The sequence below is a fragment of the Acanthaster planci genome, linkage group LG19 (assembly GCF_054643075.1).
Source record: "Acanthaster planci isolate LZ-2023a linkage group LG19, COTS_SCS, whole genome shotgun sequence".
NCBI classification, from domain to species: Eukaryota; Metazoa; Echinodermata; class Asteroidea; order Valvatida; family Acanthasteridae; genus Acanthaster; species Acanthaster planci.
Window position 1 is genome coordinate 6865083 of NC_141795.1, and position 17172 is coordinate 6882254.

Here is a 17172-nt window from a genome sequence, read left to right on the forward strand (position 1 = left end):
TGGACCAGTGGATCATGAATATGTAAGATGAAGCAATGTTACAACAAGCAAAACCAAAAATCAGAATATATACACACACCATGATAACTATTGACATAGAACTTATCAATCAAGATATCAATCACGCTTGGTGCATAGAACTGTTCACGAATCATTCCATTAAAGAATTTCCAGTGGCTGCAGTGGCTATTTTAGCAGGAATGGCAACCAGAATACCATTTATTTAATCCGAAAACTTGACAAGACTAAGTAAAACAAACCCCCCCCCCAAAAAATGTATGGTGAACTACGCAAACACAGCTCGCAGTCACAGGCAGTTTGTGAAAATGATTTTTATTTGTCTCAGATGAATCTGAAGTGTAGCTAAAAGCACACATCAAGAGATAAGTTTCTACATGTACAGCAAAGCACCAGTCGTTTGGAGTTTGTCTGGCTTGCCCTGCCTTCATGAATGTCATTGATTTCTTCACTGTTAGGCTTTTACAACTGACATCACGTAAACAGCACGATGACAGAGGCATCATGCAATAACCGGGTTATCACAGGCCATTTCAGAAAACCCAGCTTTCTTTTCACACCAGTCTTCCACATGTACCTGTATGTTCAAATTAAAAGGAACAAGCCCACGCTGTTTTATTTCAAGCATAACACACATCAAGTTGGCATTGTCCAAAAACCAGGGTCACAAAATAATGAAGGTGAAGTCCGAGACCGAAGTTGAACACAAAAAAAATGGCATTAATGTGTACTTTGAATATTTACAATGAAATGACGGTGGTTCGTTACTTACCCCCTCATTTCGCTTCTATCAAGTACTAAGTACACACAGGTACAAATACCAGTAGATCTGGTCCAGGCTAATTCTGAAGTACTCTCATTGGACAGTTTGCGTCCAATGGCTGTCAAAGCTGGTGATGAGGCACTAATGCTTGGCATCATACAATCCTACAATCCTTTGCACATTCAAGCAAGATTTTGCGCCGTAAGTAATTAAACTGATCAGTCTGTACCACTGGTCTTTGCCGAGACCTGTGAGTGTGCCTGATTCACACCGCTTTGCTCATTATAGAGTACTGAAGTGAATACGTCACGAGCACAATCAGTGTGTAAAAGGCATTAGCGCGAGAACCAGCACGTGAACCAACGGGCACGTACTCCATTCGTTTGCACTGCACTTTCTGGTTCACAATGACATCACACTTCGGTACTCTATGCTGCTTTCCAAAAAAAAAAAAAAAACAAACAACTTTATAACCTTAATGCTGGAGATGTTCAGAGAAATCTTTACTCTCTTTTTAAAACAATCGTTTCTATTTCAGACCAGGTTTTTTTTTACACAAGCATCCCAAACTTAATCCTCATAACCGTCAATGTTGGACTAAACAAAAAACCTTTCCAAATACTTGCAAAATAAACGTGTTATATAGCTGGCTGTTTCATGGCTTCATCACTGGTGATCTATAAAAAACACTGGATCAAGATTCAAACTGATTTTTCTTACCTTTCCCCCTAAATTTTCACTCCAAAATTAAAATTTTAAATTTAACCAATGTCTAATAAAAACCACGTGGAACAGGCAACTTTGTACAAAAATGACCCAAAACAACAAGCCCCCCCAAAAAAGAACACAAAATCTAGATTTATTTGGAAGATCCTGCCACTTGTCGAAACATTTCTCATACAAACAGCTTTGGTGAGTTTCTAACTGTTCAATACCTATGAGTTATATAATCAGATTTACCTTTACAAGGGTAAAAATTTCTTAAAACTCTCTAGACTATGAGCTTTAGCACTCTCCTCCAACATGTAGAGAAGCTGATCTAGCCACTGATTAAAAAAAGTTCCACAAGCAAAGAAAACTACGGTAAGCATAAATGTACACGAATGGACTTGTGAATAAAGTGTGGTCACTGGAGTAACACCGGGTCAAATAAGCCAGACAGATATAATGCCAAATTATGCCTACAGATATGAGCTTTAGCATGTGAGGGGTACAACAAAATTTAAAGAAAATAAATTTCTGAAGTTTGAAAATTTCAAGTTTCAAGTTGTTACAAGCAGTCATTTCACCTTTTTTGTTTGTTTGGTTTGTTTCTTAGCTGTTAAACAATGATATTCCATGACACAACAATCGGTAAGTCTGGCATTTCTGTCACACTATTCCCATATGATTTTTTATGTCTTGCAAGCAGGTCAAGGTGTGAATGGGATTGGTTGGATGTAAATATTTTGCATTTCTGGTGACCTGTGTGCTAATCCAACCTTTTTTCGGGTCGCTTTGATCGTCACTACAGACATCCTGCTGCGACGCTTTCCAAATCTAAAATGCTTGATGTGAACATGGAGGAAGGACACAGAAGGAGTTCCAACTCTGGCACTTCAATGTGCTGGATGGGAATTGCCGCCCGGTCAGACGAACAAAAGTAAACATTCCAAAAATGCCCGATTACTGCCAGTAGCTTAGCCATAGAAGTGGGGCCAGTAATATCATAGCAATATGTGGTGTGTTTTGTTTGCATTAAACTACAACTTATCGCCGTGACCAGAATACAGAGAGCGAAAAATCTCTGACATTAGATCTACTTTTGCCATCACGAAAAAACTTTTTTTATTTATCCCCTGCAATGTTTGTAATTTTATTTTGTCTCTCCCAAACATCAGTTTTCTAATTCTTTTTATGAATTTGGCTAAGACTAGCCAACAACGTGTTGACTACCACTGGGCAGTTAAGTTCATAACAAACAAAATGCGCTATTTCATCACAAGGAGTGATCATGAGATCTCATGAAATATCTCTTTGTATAAATGCTGTAATATAAATGATTCAAATAAAACTTATAACATCTTATAAACAACTTTTCAAATTTCTCCAGCAGAAAGCGTTCGATCAGGGCAACGACTGCACATGAACACTTAGGGCACACAGCCTAATACAAGCAACTGCGCAAGCATTCAATTTGATGTTGTTTTCAGAGCACCAACGATGGCACGAATATTCAACTTCTTATACTGCAGTACACAAACAGGATACAGACAGGTGGCGCTTAGCAAGCATTCGCTGCGCTCTGGCTATGGACATACCGGGCATGCCCGAGAGCGATAATTGGCCAGATGTTATAGCCCGGGCAGTTCAAACTCCTTCTGTGTCCTTCCTCCATGGTGTGGACAAGCATCGCATGACACAGTGTCTGCTGTAACCCATTTTCACTCTGTGGTACAAGGTAGCTACATGTAGGGATGCAATGTAAACAACCAGCCCTCAGGCAGTGACACCATTGTAAAGAACCATCCCACATAGTGCAGTATCCTCCACTGTGCAGGAAATCAAGGACACAATTCTTGGGACCTAAACTTTTCAGGGAAATGCGTCCGAAAACTAATGGTATCGTAACTGTGCCTTCCTCAATCCCGATGGCCCAAACTCCCGAGGGATTCCGAAGGATCTGGGAGGTTTTCGGTGAAATTGAGCCCTGTACACAAGGTTGATGATCAAGTGGAGAATTGGAACACATAATAACCGGCAGAAGCTTTGACCTGGACTGAAGCCTCACTTCTGGAGTAAACTACTGACATTCGTTATTACCCGGATACGTCATTCAGCACACATACTTCAACTGGCAGTTAGGACAACAAAATCTGGATGCAAACTCAGTTGAGGGAGCTTCGCAACCATTGATGATGACTACGGAATTGTATACGCTAACGCTTTTTTTTTTTACGGGGGGGCGACAGAAAAGCACGTCTGGTCTGTGGCGGCTTGGGCTGTTTATGTGAAGGTGAATCCGGCGTCTTGGTAAGTCAGGAAGATCTTCTGAATGGAGTTGAGGTAGGCGGCCGTGCGGAGGTCCAGGCCCAGGTTGAACTTCATGGCCGTGCGCATGATTTGCTGCGGAGGAGGCAGAAAGCGAGTCCGGGAGAAATTATCTTGGGTGTCAACAGCGCCATCTACTGTCCGACAGGTCTAAGCCGCCGTGACACAATTGCCGTTATCAGCACAAAAATATTCTGATAATTGGGGTAAGGAGTGGCCATCCATCAAAACCAAGTCAAAGCAGCATTTCAGATACCAATATCAAAAATCAAATAGAGTTAGTATCTTAGAAACAGGAGAAATTGTAAGTAATGACTTTGCGAGCATCGAACAGAGACGGATTGACAGGCGCTATTGCTTGCTTGGCTTTACGTCTCCTCTTTCTCTAGGTGAATGCGAGGCCGGCCCTAAGGGTGGTGTTGTAGATTTTCTCCAGAGAGTTGACGTAGGCCGCCGTGCGAAGGTCCAGGCCCAGATTGTACTTCATGCCTGTCCGCATGATTTGCTGATGGGAAACCATAAAAGAAGATGCCAGGTTTTCAAATCACAGCGATCCCCTCAGAGGGCAGGCTATTAAAGAGACGACCCCCCCTCCCTCCTTTTCATACTTCCCCGCCCCCGACTCTGACTGAGATGCAAGGCGATTGCATGCATGCAGAATGGATGATTTGTTTAGGCTCGGCAAATGCATTTTCCGACACTGCGGCAAAAAAAAAAACGCCTATTGTTGACATTCTACATCCGTGCAGCCACGTTTACTAAACAGGGGTGACAACCTGTCCCAAGAGACGATAAATTCTCAAATGTTGTCCTCTGGAGGTAAATGGGCATGCTGGCATGGCTGGTGCCTGTTTGGGTCGCTGTTCTCTCTTGGGGACACTGCTCGGGTGTAAAATATGGGAGAAAGACGCAAACGTGTGGAGACAGTTTTTTTGTGCAGATTTGACTGATGTTGGTCATGTGACGCTGCGCAACTTGTACCATCGAGCAAGCACCCTCAGCCATTTGTAAGTGAGCAGATTGCAAATACGCAGCGCCCTCTTGTGTCACTGCAGAGGTGTGGACAAGTTTTCGAGTCTATGCTTCGAAACGCCCGGCGTGGTGAGCCACAGAATGGAGCGAGGGTTGCGGCATGATTACGATTCGCTGACAAGATGGGCCATACTATGCATGAGCTTACTTCAAGCAGGGCACTGTTGGTAAGGAAGAGGCAAAAATAGAAAAAAAGAAAATGCGAGAGATTGAGGTTAACTGGCATGCACTGCATGCATGGATGTTGAGACCAGAAGGGGGGGCGGGCATGACTTACATGTAGAAGGACAGTGAAAGGGGGCAAGAGAGATGTCAGGTATCTGAAATGCTGATTGACGTAATTAAAACATGGTGTCGGACATCTGGCCATGCCACTGCAATTTCTGAAACACAAGTCTACAAAACTCTTAAACTATTCCTCACACCAAATGAGTAGCATTCAAAGCTTGCGGGTGAAGGGAAACAGAAAGAAGTCCCTGTGATGGGTAGGAAAATTGACAATAGCTGAGCAAGCACCGGTAAAAATAATACAACAGGTGATAGGCTGTGATGGATGTTAACTATTATGAGCGTGCGTACATAGCGGCAAATCACACCACAGTAACTAAAATGGTAACCTGCAATAAGTTGAAGAAAATAAATCAACTTCGGTTCACACTGAGGACACTCTCACTAATATTCAATAAACAAGAAGATCTGGGGCCAATTTCACAGAGCTGCTTAAGCACAGAATTTGCTTGCTTAATAAACAAAGGTTACCAGCTCAAACTCTATGTGATTGCCATGCTAACCAAAAGACAGGTAAATACCAATCCAAAATGATATACATCACTAGAAGTTTTGGCTGGTAACCTGATTTGTCAAGCAAGGTTCTTCACGCTTTAACAAGTTTTTCCCTTAAGCAGCGCTATGAAATTGGCCCCTGGTACAGGTATACATGTATGTGTATTAGATTTACAGTTAAAGCTTATGGAAACAGGTTCATTTGATTATATATCTGATTCAATTTTCTGGAGAATGTAACTATTATCAGTGATCTGTTTCCATCTGAATGTCCACATGTTTTGGAATGAAAAGTCACACAGAGAGTGTATCGAGTTCTTAGTCAGTATACAGGCTCAGCGTGGTAACCATCTTGTAGAGCAGTTCTTTTGTTCCATAGAGAAACGTCCTTTCTGCATATCCTGTGGAACAAAAGCACTGGCCTGCAAGATGGCAGCCGTGCAAACCCTCTATTGACAATGTGATTGCACCACAGTCCAAGAAAGACTTGAGACAGAAGAATGAACCAGGCTGCAGCATACACATGGCGTGCCTTAATAATGTTAGCATGCCAGCGAGTTCAAAAAATGTTCCACACTTCAAACAGACGATATTGCACTTTAGTACAACGCCAAGGCCGACCATGCCACCACCGACACCACTAGGCGGAAGATATATGTAGAGAAACTACAGAGCTCTACCGATAAAAAGATGCTGACAAAAAATGGTACTCAAACTATACCTTTTTCCTGCATGCCTTTCTTCAAAAATTCTTACCAGGGAAAAATAGGATGGTTTTAATGATAGAAGAGAGATATTGAATCCTCTTTGAAACCAAGGGCTCTCCTTAATTTAGCAAGACATTGCCAATGAGTAACTCTGCAAGCCGTGGATTATACAAAAATTCCCCAAAGAAAACCTGAATTTCTTAGAAGTATTTTCAGTGATTTGATCATTTATATTCCAAGACTTTTCCAACATTTTTGAAAGCAATCACAGAAATGTCCATGATCATTTAGACAATTTAAACATATTTATTGAAAGGGAATTTGGAAGGCATTCAAGGCTCTTCCTCAGTTGAATGTGAGATTCTAAGATTTGGTGAGTAGTTTGCATGATGAGTAAAAGTCATAACTTGAGTAATTATCCACGACAACTACACATTTTGAACTCTTTTTAACGGAACCTCCAATAGACACCAAGTTTTCATCCTTTGTGATCAAATAATCACCGGGTATCAGACCCATTCCTTGAATTCTGGACTTGTTCAGAGATTTCCACGACAACCAACAAGTACATGAAGTTATAACATCTGATCGCTTCGGGACAAGGTCTCTCCAACTGCCATTTTCATTTCTTTAAATGAATTCCTGGAAAAAAATAATGCAGATCCTCCCAAGGTACAGTTTGAGTAGAATTTTTTGACAAAGCAGCTGCAAGAAGAAAACAGGGTATTACAGTTGCTGTGTGGTTGGCCCGTCTACCGTACATCAGGGGCGAGGATATGGGTTAAAATGTAAGGCCGGCATCGCGATACGTATTAAAGATCTTGCTGACAGCCGATGCGTAGGCAGCGGTACGGATGTCCAATTGTAAATTGTGGCGCATGGCGAGTCGCATGATTTGCTATGAACAAAAAAAAAAATGGGTGGGTGAAAAAAGAATTACCTAATGATAATGAAAATGAATGATGCACTACAATGGATGGTATAATGTACCAATCTTGTACCAACAAAGGAAAAAAAAAACGACGATTGTTTCCAATTCTCTCAGTTGATCAGTGTTGATGAAAAACTTGGATGCTGGAGCTTGTTCGTGAATGTGCATGTTATGAATATTCAAATGAAGCCATGTATTCCCTACGAGCGGTCGGCTTTGGAAGCAGTATGCTTTCATGCATAGAGCTAAAAACAAGGCAATAATGTCATCCAAGTGCTTATTTTGCTTAAATGTTGCTAACTAACACCTTTTAAGGATGACAACTTTAGCTTTCCAAGTTTCTCAAACAGACATGCCCGTTTTAGACGTTTATTGAAATAATAGTAAGCGTTAAGAACCACATAGGAAAATAAAGTCGGCCTCTAGAATGAAACTACTTGTCTTAAGGTTGAGACTGAATTACAGGTATCTAAGGCACCCGAGTGAACGGATGGAGGGAAGTCTGCTGAAGAGAGCAGCAAAGAAATGGTGGGTTCGATTCCAGCCTGTGTCATCGGTAAGTTTTTCCCCTTTCCGCAAGGTTTTTGGTATGAGGTTCTAATTTGCTGGGGGATTAACATGCATGTCCTTTTGAGAAACCCGGGTTAAGTAATTCAGTTATCGATGCAGGGAGTCTGTTTAACAGAAAGAGATTTTTTTGCAGGGAAGGGGGTGCCACTCTATAAAAGAAACTATACAAAAGAAGGCAAGCACTCTGGGAAGTTGCACAGGACCAACATAAGAGGGGTGCCACTCTTCAAAAGAAACAGGGAGCACTAACAAACTCTTAATGGGCACTTAAGTAAACAATAAATAGATCCCCTCTTGCAGAAATTGTGCAAAGAAATAACCCTTAAGTATGCCTCTTGAAAAGGCAAGGAGGAACCCCTGTTCAAGGATAAAATTTAAGGGGTTGCACTCTCAGAAAACTACCGGGAGGGCAATGACAGAGTTACAACCCCTTCTGCCAGACCTAGGAGTGTATCCCCTTTTCTTTGACTTACCCGGGCAGAGCGTTCCATGGTGTAAGCCAGGCCACTATGCACAATGTCCTTCTCGCTGGCGCCCGAGATGCGATCCGAGAACTTCTCAGACGGAACGATGGGGATGCGACCGCCGTGCTTGCCGAATTTCCTCTCCAGGCTTTCCTGTACGCTCTCTGCACAGGCAAACCAATCCATCATTCCAACCAATCAGTACTGACCTTGCTAAAACTCAAAGAGAACGAGAGTCTCGCTTCATCTCACACCCTTCTCATCTGAGACACAGCCAGGCGAATGGTTTACATACCATGAAGCTCTGTGACCTACTTGCTAAAATGTCCAGAGGTTTTCTTACTTCTAGTTGAACCAGTTCAACTGGTCAGCAAAAAAGACAAGTTTACACTCCGGAAGACTCACCAAGCAGGAACTGATTGGAGTCCCTCTCATATTTGAAGGTGAGGCGGCCGTAGCTGACGTGGTTCAGGTTTTTAAGCCACTCGAAATACGAGACGGTCACACCACCAGCGTTGATGTACAGGTCCTAGGGGACGGGTGGGTCCACAATCACAAAAATAAACATTGATTCTCAGTGAAAGACAGATTAAAGGAATTCTGTTAAGAATGTGCTCTGAGGTGAAATAGGCAACGTTGGCTGGCAATGAAAAGTAAAAGTAACAGAAACGTAGTAATGACGAGAAAGGTTCGGTAAGGTGAGATTTTGTGCATTTTCTCAACCCTGATTGCAAGTACGGATGGATCAGTAACCAATGTACTTATTTGACAATGCAGCCAAGTGCGTGACTTTCTTTTGACAGGACCTCTGGCAATCGCAAAGAGAAGCAATCTGCACAGAAAAGACAGATTTTTGCTTCATGTGTGTGGAACTGTTGGCACACCTCCATGAGTGACACTTGAAGATGCACCTTCGTTGCACAGCAATGCACATATAGGCACCGACCTCTTGTAAGGCCAACGCAATGAGACAGGTCAACGACCCTCTCATGAGACTTCCAAGGTGATCCGTGGACAAATCCCCACACCACTTTGGAGCCTTCTGTGCTCACCAGACACTACGGCAGTTTTTTTTCCCCTTTCCTCACATGCTTTGGCAAAACCAATGGACAGCATTTCAGATGTAGGATTTGATATTGCCGTCAATTCAGTGGAGACATGTATTCAGAACAGGAAACCAATGACACAAAATCGGACGTGGCGAGAACAGGAATGATCCATCCTGAGCAGAACCACGATACTCACAGGAATAACCATGATGTTCCTCTCCTGAAGGATCTTGTCGGCAGCTGGAGTGGTGGGTCCGTTGGCACCTTCGGCAATAATCTGCAGAAATACAAAAACAAATCAAGTGAATAAACAAACAAATACAAACACGGGCGTAGAATTATTTCCTGGGGGAGGGCTAACCTCTTGTTTCCAACTGTTTTCAACTTTGTCTGTTGGATAACTGACAAAGTTGAAAAGGCAGTGTTACTTCAGTGACATTTCGCACATGCACAAGTCACAGCTGTTCTGAGTATTTGAGGCATGTGGACATTTGGGTTAGTTGTAAACACCCTGTTGATTGAACAGGAATTAGTATGCACGTATGACCAACGTGTAAGTGATCAAGCGTTATGATTTCTAATTCTGTTCACCAATTTAGTCCATTAGCTCGTCGGTAAGCTGGCCCGTGGCATTGCTGAAATGTTCAGCATGAAATCCCAATGTGTTACGGAGAGAAATACAGTCAAACACAGATAAGAAGAGCACCATTAATACAAGGTCACATTTATAACAAGGACAATTTTGGGCTCCAAGTCTTTCTTTTCCATTACTGATAATACAAGGTAACTATTCCAACAAGGTAATCTGTTAAGTCCCAAGGACTTTGTTCTGACAATGTTCCACTGTGCTGGGGTGTGAGGGCCTACCCGTGCTTTAATGTGGGGAGCGTTCCTGGACGTGATCTGCTTCTCTCCGGCACAAGGTACCAAGATGTCGCACTGCTCCACCAGGAGATCGCCATCGAAGGGCTCGGCATCTGGGAAGCCAACGACGGTTCCGTGTTGCTGTCACAAGAAAAAAATGGACAGAAGCTGACTTGAAACACCCAATGGATGGGTTTGAAATTCCCGACCTGCAGGAACAAGAACTTTTACCAAGGAACAACCCAACTAGTGCTACACAAGTCTGTAAGACTGTTTCATCTCTTACACTGTCATTACGAAAACTACAAATGTACATCAGAAATAAGTCATAAGTAATCTCAAGTAATCATTCAAAAATATTGGTGTGTGATCGAGAAACATGAGCATAGTTTTTCATTTGTTCTCTTCAAAGGCTGGTAATTTTTTTTTTAAAACAATTCCACACTAGTTCTTCTCAAATTTTCCACAAGCATGTGTTTTCAGCCCACAAGCCTGGGTCATGTCTGAATAACTAGTCCACGTCTTGAAATAAGACACAACTCTATTAAAAGAACTGTCTGAAGCCACTCTGGTAGACCTGTGAGCAGTTTGGAGTTGCAGCCAAGTGATTCAGACAGGGCCTCTAATTTCAGATTAGGACGTACCAGCTTGTAGTCTTCAAGGTCTTTCGGGTCAATCCCGTTGTAGTTATAAATGCTGCCATCTATCTCCATAATTCCAATGCAGCGAGCACCGAATCGGTGAAGGTAACGCATCGTGTGTAGACCCACATTACCAAAACCCTGGAACGAGTGTGAAACTAACATAAGCTTTCATGAATTTGACACCTGATTAAGGCTCCTTTGCTGCGTTGTAAGGAAACAAGGAAAAATTTGGTTTAGAATGAGAAAGGATTACTTCATCATGTTACCGATGACTGCGGTCTAGTACCCTGACTCACTACAGCAAATAGTACCTGAATTATGAATGTCTTATCACCAAAGCCAGGCGTCAGCCCCACAGTGCTCATGTAGGAGGCTTCATTGACAAAGTTTTCGATGCCGTGGTAGATGCCACGGCCGGTGGCTGAGATACGTCCGTGGATGCCGCCCTGCGTGATAGGCTTGCCTGTGATGCAAGCATGGGCGTTGATGTCTTGGTAACCAACAGTCATGGCGTAGGTGTCGGCTATCCAGCTCATCTCGCGCTCACCGGTGCCCATGTCCGGGGCAGGAACGTCAACGCCGGGGCCTGTGTCCAGAAAGGAAAGGTATTGAAGAAAATCTTTGGGGACAGAGGGTTAAACCACTGGCTTAAAGCAGTCACAAAAATGTATTTATCCTAATCGTACAAAATTCCCAAAAAATAGACCAATCAAGTTATCCCCCATCCATGGTGCACATGAGCAGTTAATGTGTACTCCTCCCCAGTGCCATACTGCATGCTGTGGCCGTGTATCAAATGCATGCACACATTCACGTCAGACTTGTCATACATGTCAAACATAAATCACACCTGTGATTTGTCGAAGGACTGGGGACTAAGAGATCTGTTCCTTGGGGTATGCGACATGATTATCTTAACATCAAAGCAGACTATCTTTGGCTACTTGACTTTTTAATCACTAGCCAGTTCTAGATGGTTTTTAATCTTTAAAGATGTCTTTCTTTAAACACTAAATGCATGGGCACATATTAAGGGGAGGGGGTATCCGCTTCCAGCAGGACCAAGAGAGAGCGCAATCTTCCTAGCAATGGAGGCTCCTTTGGTGGGAATGCACTTAGCTGGTTCATGAGCGACTATGAAAGCCCACGTTATGGTCACATCGCTACCAACAAAATGAACACTCCCACTATCATGGCTCTTTTCAACCAATGAGGGGGTGCTTCTGCTCAAGGCAGACGTTCCCACCTCTGACTCGTTTTAGCCTCTTTCTCTGCTTTTTCAATCTCCACGACATCTTTGGCTCTGCAGCAGGTCGCACAAAGGCTGACGTGGTGGCGAATTCAGGATGCCAGAGGTAAAAAAAAAGGGGGAGAGAGCTCACGAACCCGGTTACCTACCGATGAATCCCTTCTTAGCCAGCTCCACGCAGAAGCGCCGGGTGATCTTCTCCAGCTCCCGCTCCGAGTACTGCTTGGGGTCGACCTTGATGCCTCCCTTGGCCCCACCGAAGGGGACGTCCACCACCGCGCACTTGTAGGTCATCAGGGAGGCCAGGGCCTTTACCTCATCTGCGTTCACGTCTGAGCTGTAGCGGATACCTTGGGGGGGGGGGAAGGTGCCAAAATCATGGCCAGTGAAAGATCCTGTGAATAAAAGCATCACCTGCAGCCAAAATGATACAGTGGCAGGCATCCACCTTCCTCAGCCTACATATTCTTCCAAAACCTCCTGGTGGATTCTGAAGTATTAGGAAGATCGCAGTTAGTGGGCCTTGAACTTGACCAAAAGAGGGTGCTATTCTCCCAGCAAAGGAGGCTCCTTCGGTCAGGACTGAACTTCGCTGGTTCACGAACGACTAAGAAATGCACGTGTTACGGTCACACTCGTATCGCTACAAACAAAATGAACACTCTCGACCAGCGTGGCACTTTTCAACCAATGAGAGGCGTGCTTCTGCTTGAGGACGATAATAAGAAATGTCTCAGAGTTGGAATGCTACGAACCATTCCAATGAGATTACTGCTTGTTCCAACCGGGCACACCCACGTACATTCACAAACAAGAAGAGTGATCTATGCTCCAACTGGGAACATATTTACAAATTCCCACAGGGTACATGCAGCGTTCCGTAGTTTGATTTGACTGAAGCTACATGTAGATGTGTGGTGACTGCTCACCTCCTTTGCACGGCGTTCGGTGCTGGCTGTGCTGGGCTCGGTAGGCTTCGATCATCTCAAATCGGCCGTCGTCACGCCGCAGCGGGAAGTTCAGACTCAGCACATTGTTACAGGGTTTCATCAGCTTCAGGATGCCTTGGACCTGTTGGAGATTGGGAATGGACTTGGTCAGATGATTGATTTTGTACTTCACCTGTTTATGTCTCCACTTTTCATTTGTCTCTTCTAAGATGTGTCATGTTGCTTGTCATTTCAACAAATTCTTCCATGACCAGCTTTCAAAATCATTTTTTTCAGTGCATAATGATCTACAGTTCTTCTCTATACATCAATCGTTAGTGGTTGCTTCCAAATTTTTGACAGGAGAAACTACATGAATGTAATGTCATAGAATAACTGAGTAGAATTTTGTGAATACAAGAAGCCAAGCCGAAGTTCTTTGTTGCTGTTCAATGGAGACTTTTAAGACGTTGGCAGCAAACAAGTACGCACTGCTCCTGTTTGCCACTGCCAAGAAAACATGTGCACAGTTCTGAGCATGTGCGCGTAGGCCTGAGCATGTGCACAGTTCTGAGCATGTGGGCATAGTTCTGAGCACGCGCACATAGTTCTGAGCATGTACTCTTAGGTCTGAGCATGTACACAGTTCTGAGCATGTGCGCATAGTTCTGAGCATGCGCGCATACATGTAGTTATGAGTAAGGACAAACCTGTGCATGAGGACTGGTTCATGTACACCTGCTGCCGTCAGCATCTCAAAGTTTCTCACTCTGCTCAGTTCAGTACGCTTTATGGTTAAATATTGGTTTGATGATAGATTGTGCTGGATTCAGCTAAGCACGTACATGTACTTAATAGTGGAAGATGAAACAGGGTTAAGCAAACTCGATGAGGCAAAGTCTCATGGGGGTGTCAAAACTGATTGGCTATGGCTGAAATAATGCACATGTCCTTGGAATCCACTAGCAAGCGGCTACAAGCATTCCCCCATAGATTCCTATGTTATTTAAAGCCTTAGCCGTACATGTACCTTGAGCCTCTTCTGGTCTTTGGACATGCTGCCTTTCATGTTGTCCACCAGCGTGTCTTCAACCAGGGCTGCTCCCCTGTCAAAGTACTCCTCCACCATATCAAAGAAGTTGGGATCTGCCAGTGTCAAAGATCCAGATTCAAAAGAGAGAACGGAAACACTTCCATATATGAGCAACACTTGATGCCCCTGTGCACAAACCTATGAGACTTGTCTACAAAACCCACGTGTTTTCAAAGTAAATGCTTCGGCCTTTTCATTGCTAAAGTTTACCTTTTGGGAGATGTTATCACTTTCTAACGGCTGTCGTAATATTTTTAAAGGAAAATTAGTGTTGTCCGTGTACGGGAGTCATTCCAACTTTCCAAGAGAACTCAACAGCTGTACCTGCTGATGGTTTGATGGTGGTAAACAGGACATCTATACGGGTGAATTTTTCTTCATTCTGATAAATTGAGCCATGTAAAAATAGGAATAGTCTGTTCTCTTGACATCTGATGGTTGTCCGCACTTTACACAAATCCCAAATTGGTTCTTAAGACTGTAGTCTCAATTGTCATTATTCTAAGGAGGATAATCTGCATAGTTTTATGACTTTGCTCTGAGATTTGTCGAGATGTAGTACGGGCCAAAATTCATCCTGTACAGGAGGACCCCTTCTAAAAAAGAGTGAAACCTTAATCCCAACGCTTCCTAATCTCTCAAAAAGCCCTTGGAGGTTTATAAAATTTTGAACAATTCGTCTCAATTCACAAGACCATTTTAACAATCTCTACTGTTCATAAGTGACCCATATTTGCTGGTAACCTTCAACCCTTTTGAACAAAGTTCAGAAATTACGGGACGGACAAACTCACACAACAACCCCCCAAATATATAAATAACCTCCCAAAAAAAATGAACACGGTATACGAGTGAAACATGATGTTTAAAAAATGTCACAGGAAGCTTCTTTGTAATTTCCTAAATATTGTCATCAAATTTATTCACTTCTGAGGAAGAAAAAAGTTTCAAAGGACCTTGTTTTCAGGACTACTCGGACAGTAATTCTTGATAAAAGGTATGCACTATTTGATGGCCACCAAGTCTCCCACAAGTACACGCACTACCAGCAAATAACTGGCTATTTAAGTGTGTCCGAGATAAGCCCTATGACATGAATATTCTTCAGCAGTTGCAAATCGCACTGATATGCACTGCAAACATTGCATTCATTCAAGGGCAATGCAGCATATGCAGGGTATACTTTATTGTAAGATCTTTCTGAAGTGCAGTCTTAAGTGGGAGACTTAAAATTAGATTCAGTTGACCTTATAAAAAAATTATTGTCATTTAGAGGACGGCGTCATAAACTGGAACATGGTTTCTCTTCTACACTATATAGTACTTTAGAAGGTACCTTAAAATCTGTTTCATTGTCGTGAACGTCTGAAGTACGTAGTTCATGAGGATTATAAGAAGACTTCCTTTTTTATTTTTTCAGTAGACATGATACCAGAAGGCTGTGACACATTATTTTTATGTTTTGAAGTACATGATTTAAGGCTGTCCTTTTCACCAAAACAGATAACTCATTTTGCCTATAATCTGTAAGAGTGGCCAAAGTTTACAGCGATATCACCTTTTGGTTGGTTTTCGATTCACCTCCAATTTGTTCAAAATGGCCATTTGTCTCATTAATTTTAAACACAGTCATTTATTCATTTGGTAAAGTATGTGTACTATTTATTATTTAGTGTTCTGAAAGCTGTCATCAGTCCCAACTATAGTTGGGCCCGTCCCAACTAGAGTCCCAACTAGAGTGCTATAGTTGGGCTGGCCCAACTACAGCACAGAGGTCCAGTGTGCATGTGTCAAGCATGTGCTCAAGTCACATACATGTATTGTTTACATTGCCATGTCATAGATGAAGTGCCATATTGTAGATGAACTGTGTCAAGTGTAAGATGCATAAACTTGGATAGGGTTGAGTAAAAATTTCTATAGAAATTGGTCAACAGTAGTTGGGCCTGCCCAGCTACAGTACTACAGTTGGGACACGCTATAGTTGGGATGTAACACCCTACGTCACATGTGATTTTCATACAGTAAATTATTCTGCTACTTCTGTACCGATGGCCAATCACAGTATTAGCAGCCACTTGTACCAGAAAAACACGACTGCGACATCAAATGAACAGACCTATTGAAATGCAGGCCAAATACTTGAAATAGTCTGCCACTTCTGAACTGGGCAAACCTTTTGTAAAGCATATAAAGATACAATTTTGCCAAGTCCTGCATGTTCATGTCAAAAATAACAGCCGGTCATAAAGAAAACTTACTTAATAGGTAGGCCTAGGGAAAGAGTTCCATATACGGACGCCAGTAATTATTCCCTAAAGTGACCTAAAGCAAAAACATGTCCAGAAAAGTTCAATTTAGGAGGGAAAATACAAAGTCGTTTACTCGGAAAAAAAATTTGTCAAACCAGTCTGCGCACAGGTTATGAAGGGGTGTCCGTATATGGAACTCTTTCCGGGCCTAGTTTAACATGACTGTTAACAATAGCCACACCCCCCACAAACCCCACTGCCTCAAAATTGATATCAACTTTTCTGGTGTGTCTGGACTTTACTCCTAACCTTACGATTTAGCCCATAAATAAATAAATATAAATATACTTTCTATGAGGGTGCATACAGCGGTTGGAAACAAAAAGACACGTTGACCCGTACTGATAAATTTTCTAAGTGTACAAGATAAAAAGACGACGTAGGGCCTACGGAAATACCTTCCTCTTCAGCTGCACTGCAAACATTTCTCCGGGTATTCACTGCACTGCCACTGGCTCTGGAAAGTCCCGACAAAGTCAGGGCTTTTGCACCTTCCCTTTGCACGCTACTCGCCAAAATTCTTAACATGTTGATTCTACAAGTTATATACAAACACTTAATACTGATAAATACTGCCTTAAATTTCTTTAAAATGCTAAAAATCGCGGTTATTTCAAGACGAAAACTCTTCTGGCATGATCTCTGTCAGCGTCACGAATTTGGTAGGTACTGAATATTAATGATGTATGAGGCCATTTGGGAGGTGTGTTCAGACCTGAACCAATCAAATTGAA

The 17172-nt window shown here is 42.7% G+C and overlaps 1 protein-coding gene across 3 annotated transcripts; it reads right to left on the reverse strand.

The window, feature by feature from the left end:
• Positions 1–1224: 1224 nt before the first annotated feature.
• Positions 1225–17104, reverse strand: LOC110977568 (glutamate dehydrogenase, mitochondrial-like). Of its 3 annotated transcripts, XR_002597972.2 has the most exons (12): positions 16837–17104; positions 14064–14179; positions 13034–13175; positions 12254–12454; positions 11167–11441; positions 10856–10993; positions 10215–10352; positions 9544–9624; positions 8704–8827; positions 8308–8462; positions 7064–7231; positions 1225–3886 (listed from the first exon to the last, which is right to left on the reverse strand). XR_002597972.2 is itself a non-coding variant. In XM_022231804.2 (11 exons), exons 1-11 carry the CDS (start codon positions 16964–16966, stop codon positions 3767–3769), a joined length of 1620 nt encoding a protein of 539 aa, XP_022087496.1. In that variant the 5' UTR covers positions 16967–17104; the 3' UTR covers positions 1225–3766. The 3 variants fall into 3 exon arrangements, 2 of the variants coding, with proteins under 2 accessions (XP_022087496.1, XP_022087497.1); XM_022231804.2 differs by lacking the exon at positions 7064–7231; XM_022231805.2 differs by lacking the exon at positions 7064–7231 and having other exon boundaries at positions 1225–4316.
• Positions 17105–17172: the final 68 nt, after the last annotated feature.

What these genes read in the sequence shown, in the direction of transcription:
- LOC110977568 (XM_022231804.2), bottom strand. Translation starts at nt 16,966, where the DNA reads ATGTTAAGAATTTTGGCGAGTAGCGTGCAAAGGGAAGGTGCAAAAGCC. An exon ending in ATAAGACATTCATAATTCAG is followed by an intron (nt 10,994 to 11,166) that starts GTACTATTTGCT and finishes CACTCGTTCCAG; the next exon opens with GGTTTTGGTAATGTGGGTCT. An exon ending in GGAACATCATGGTTATTCCT is followed by an intron (nt 8,828 to 9,543) that starts GTGAGTATCGTG and finishes CCCGTCCCCTAG; the next exon opens with GACCTGTACATCAACGCTGG.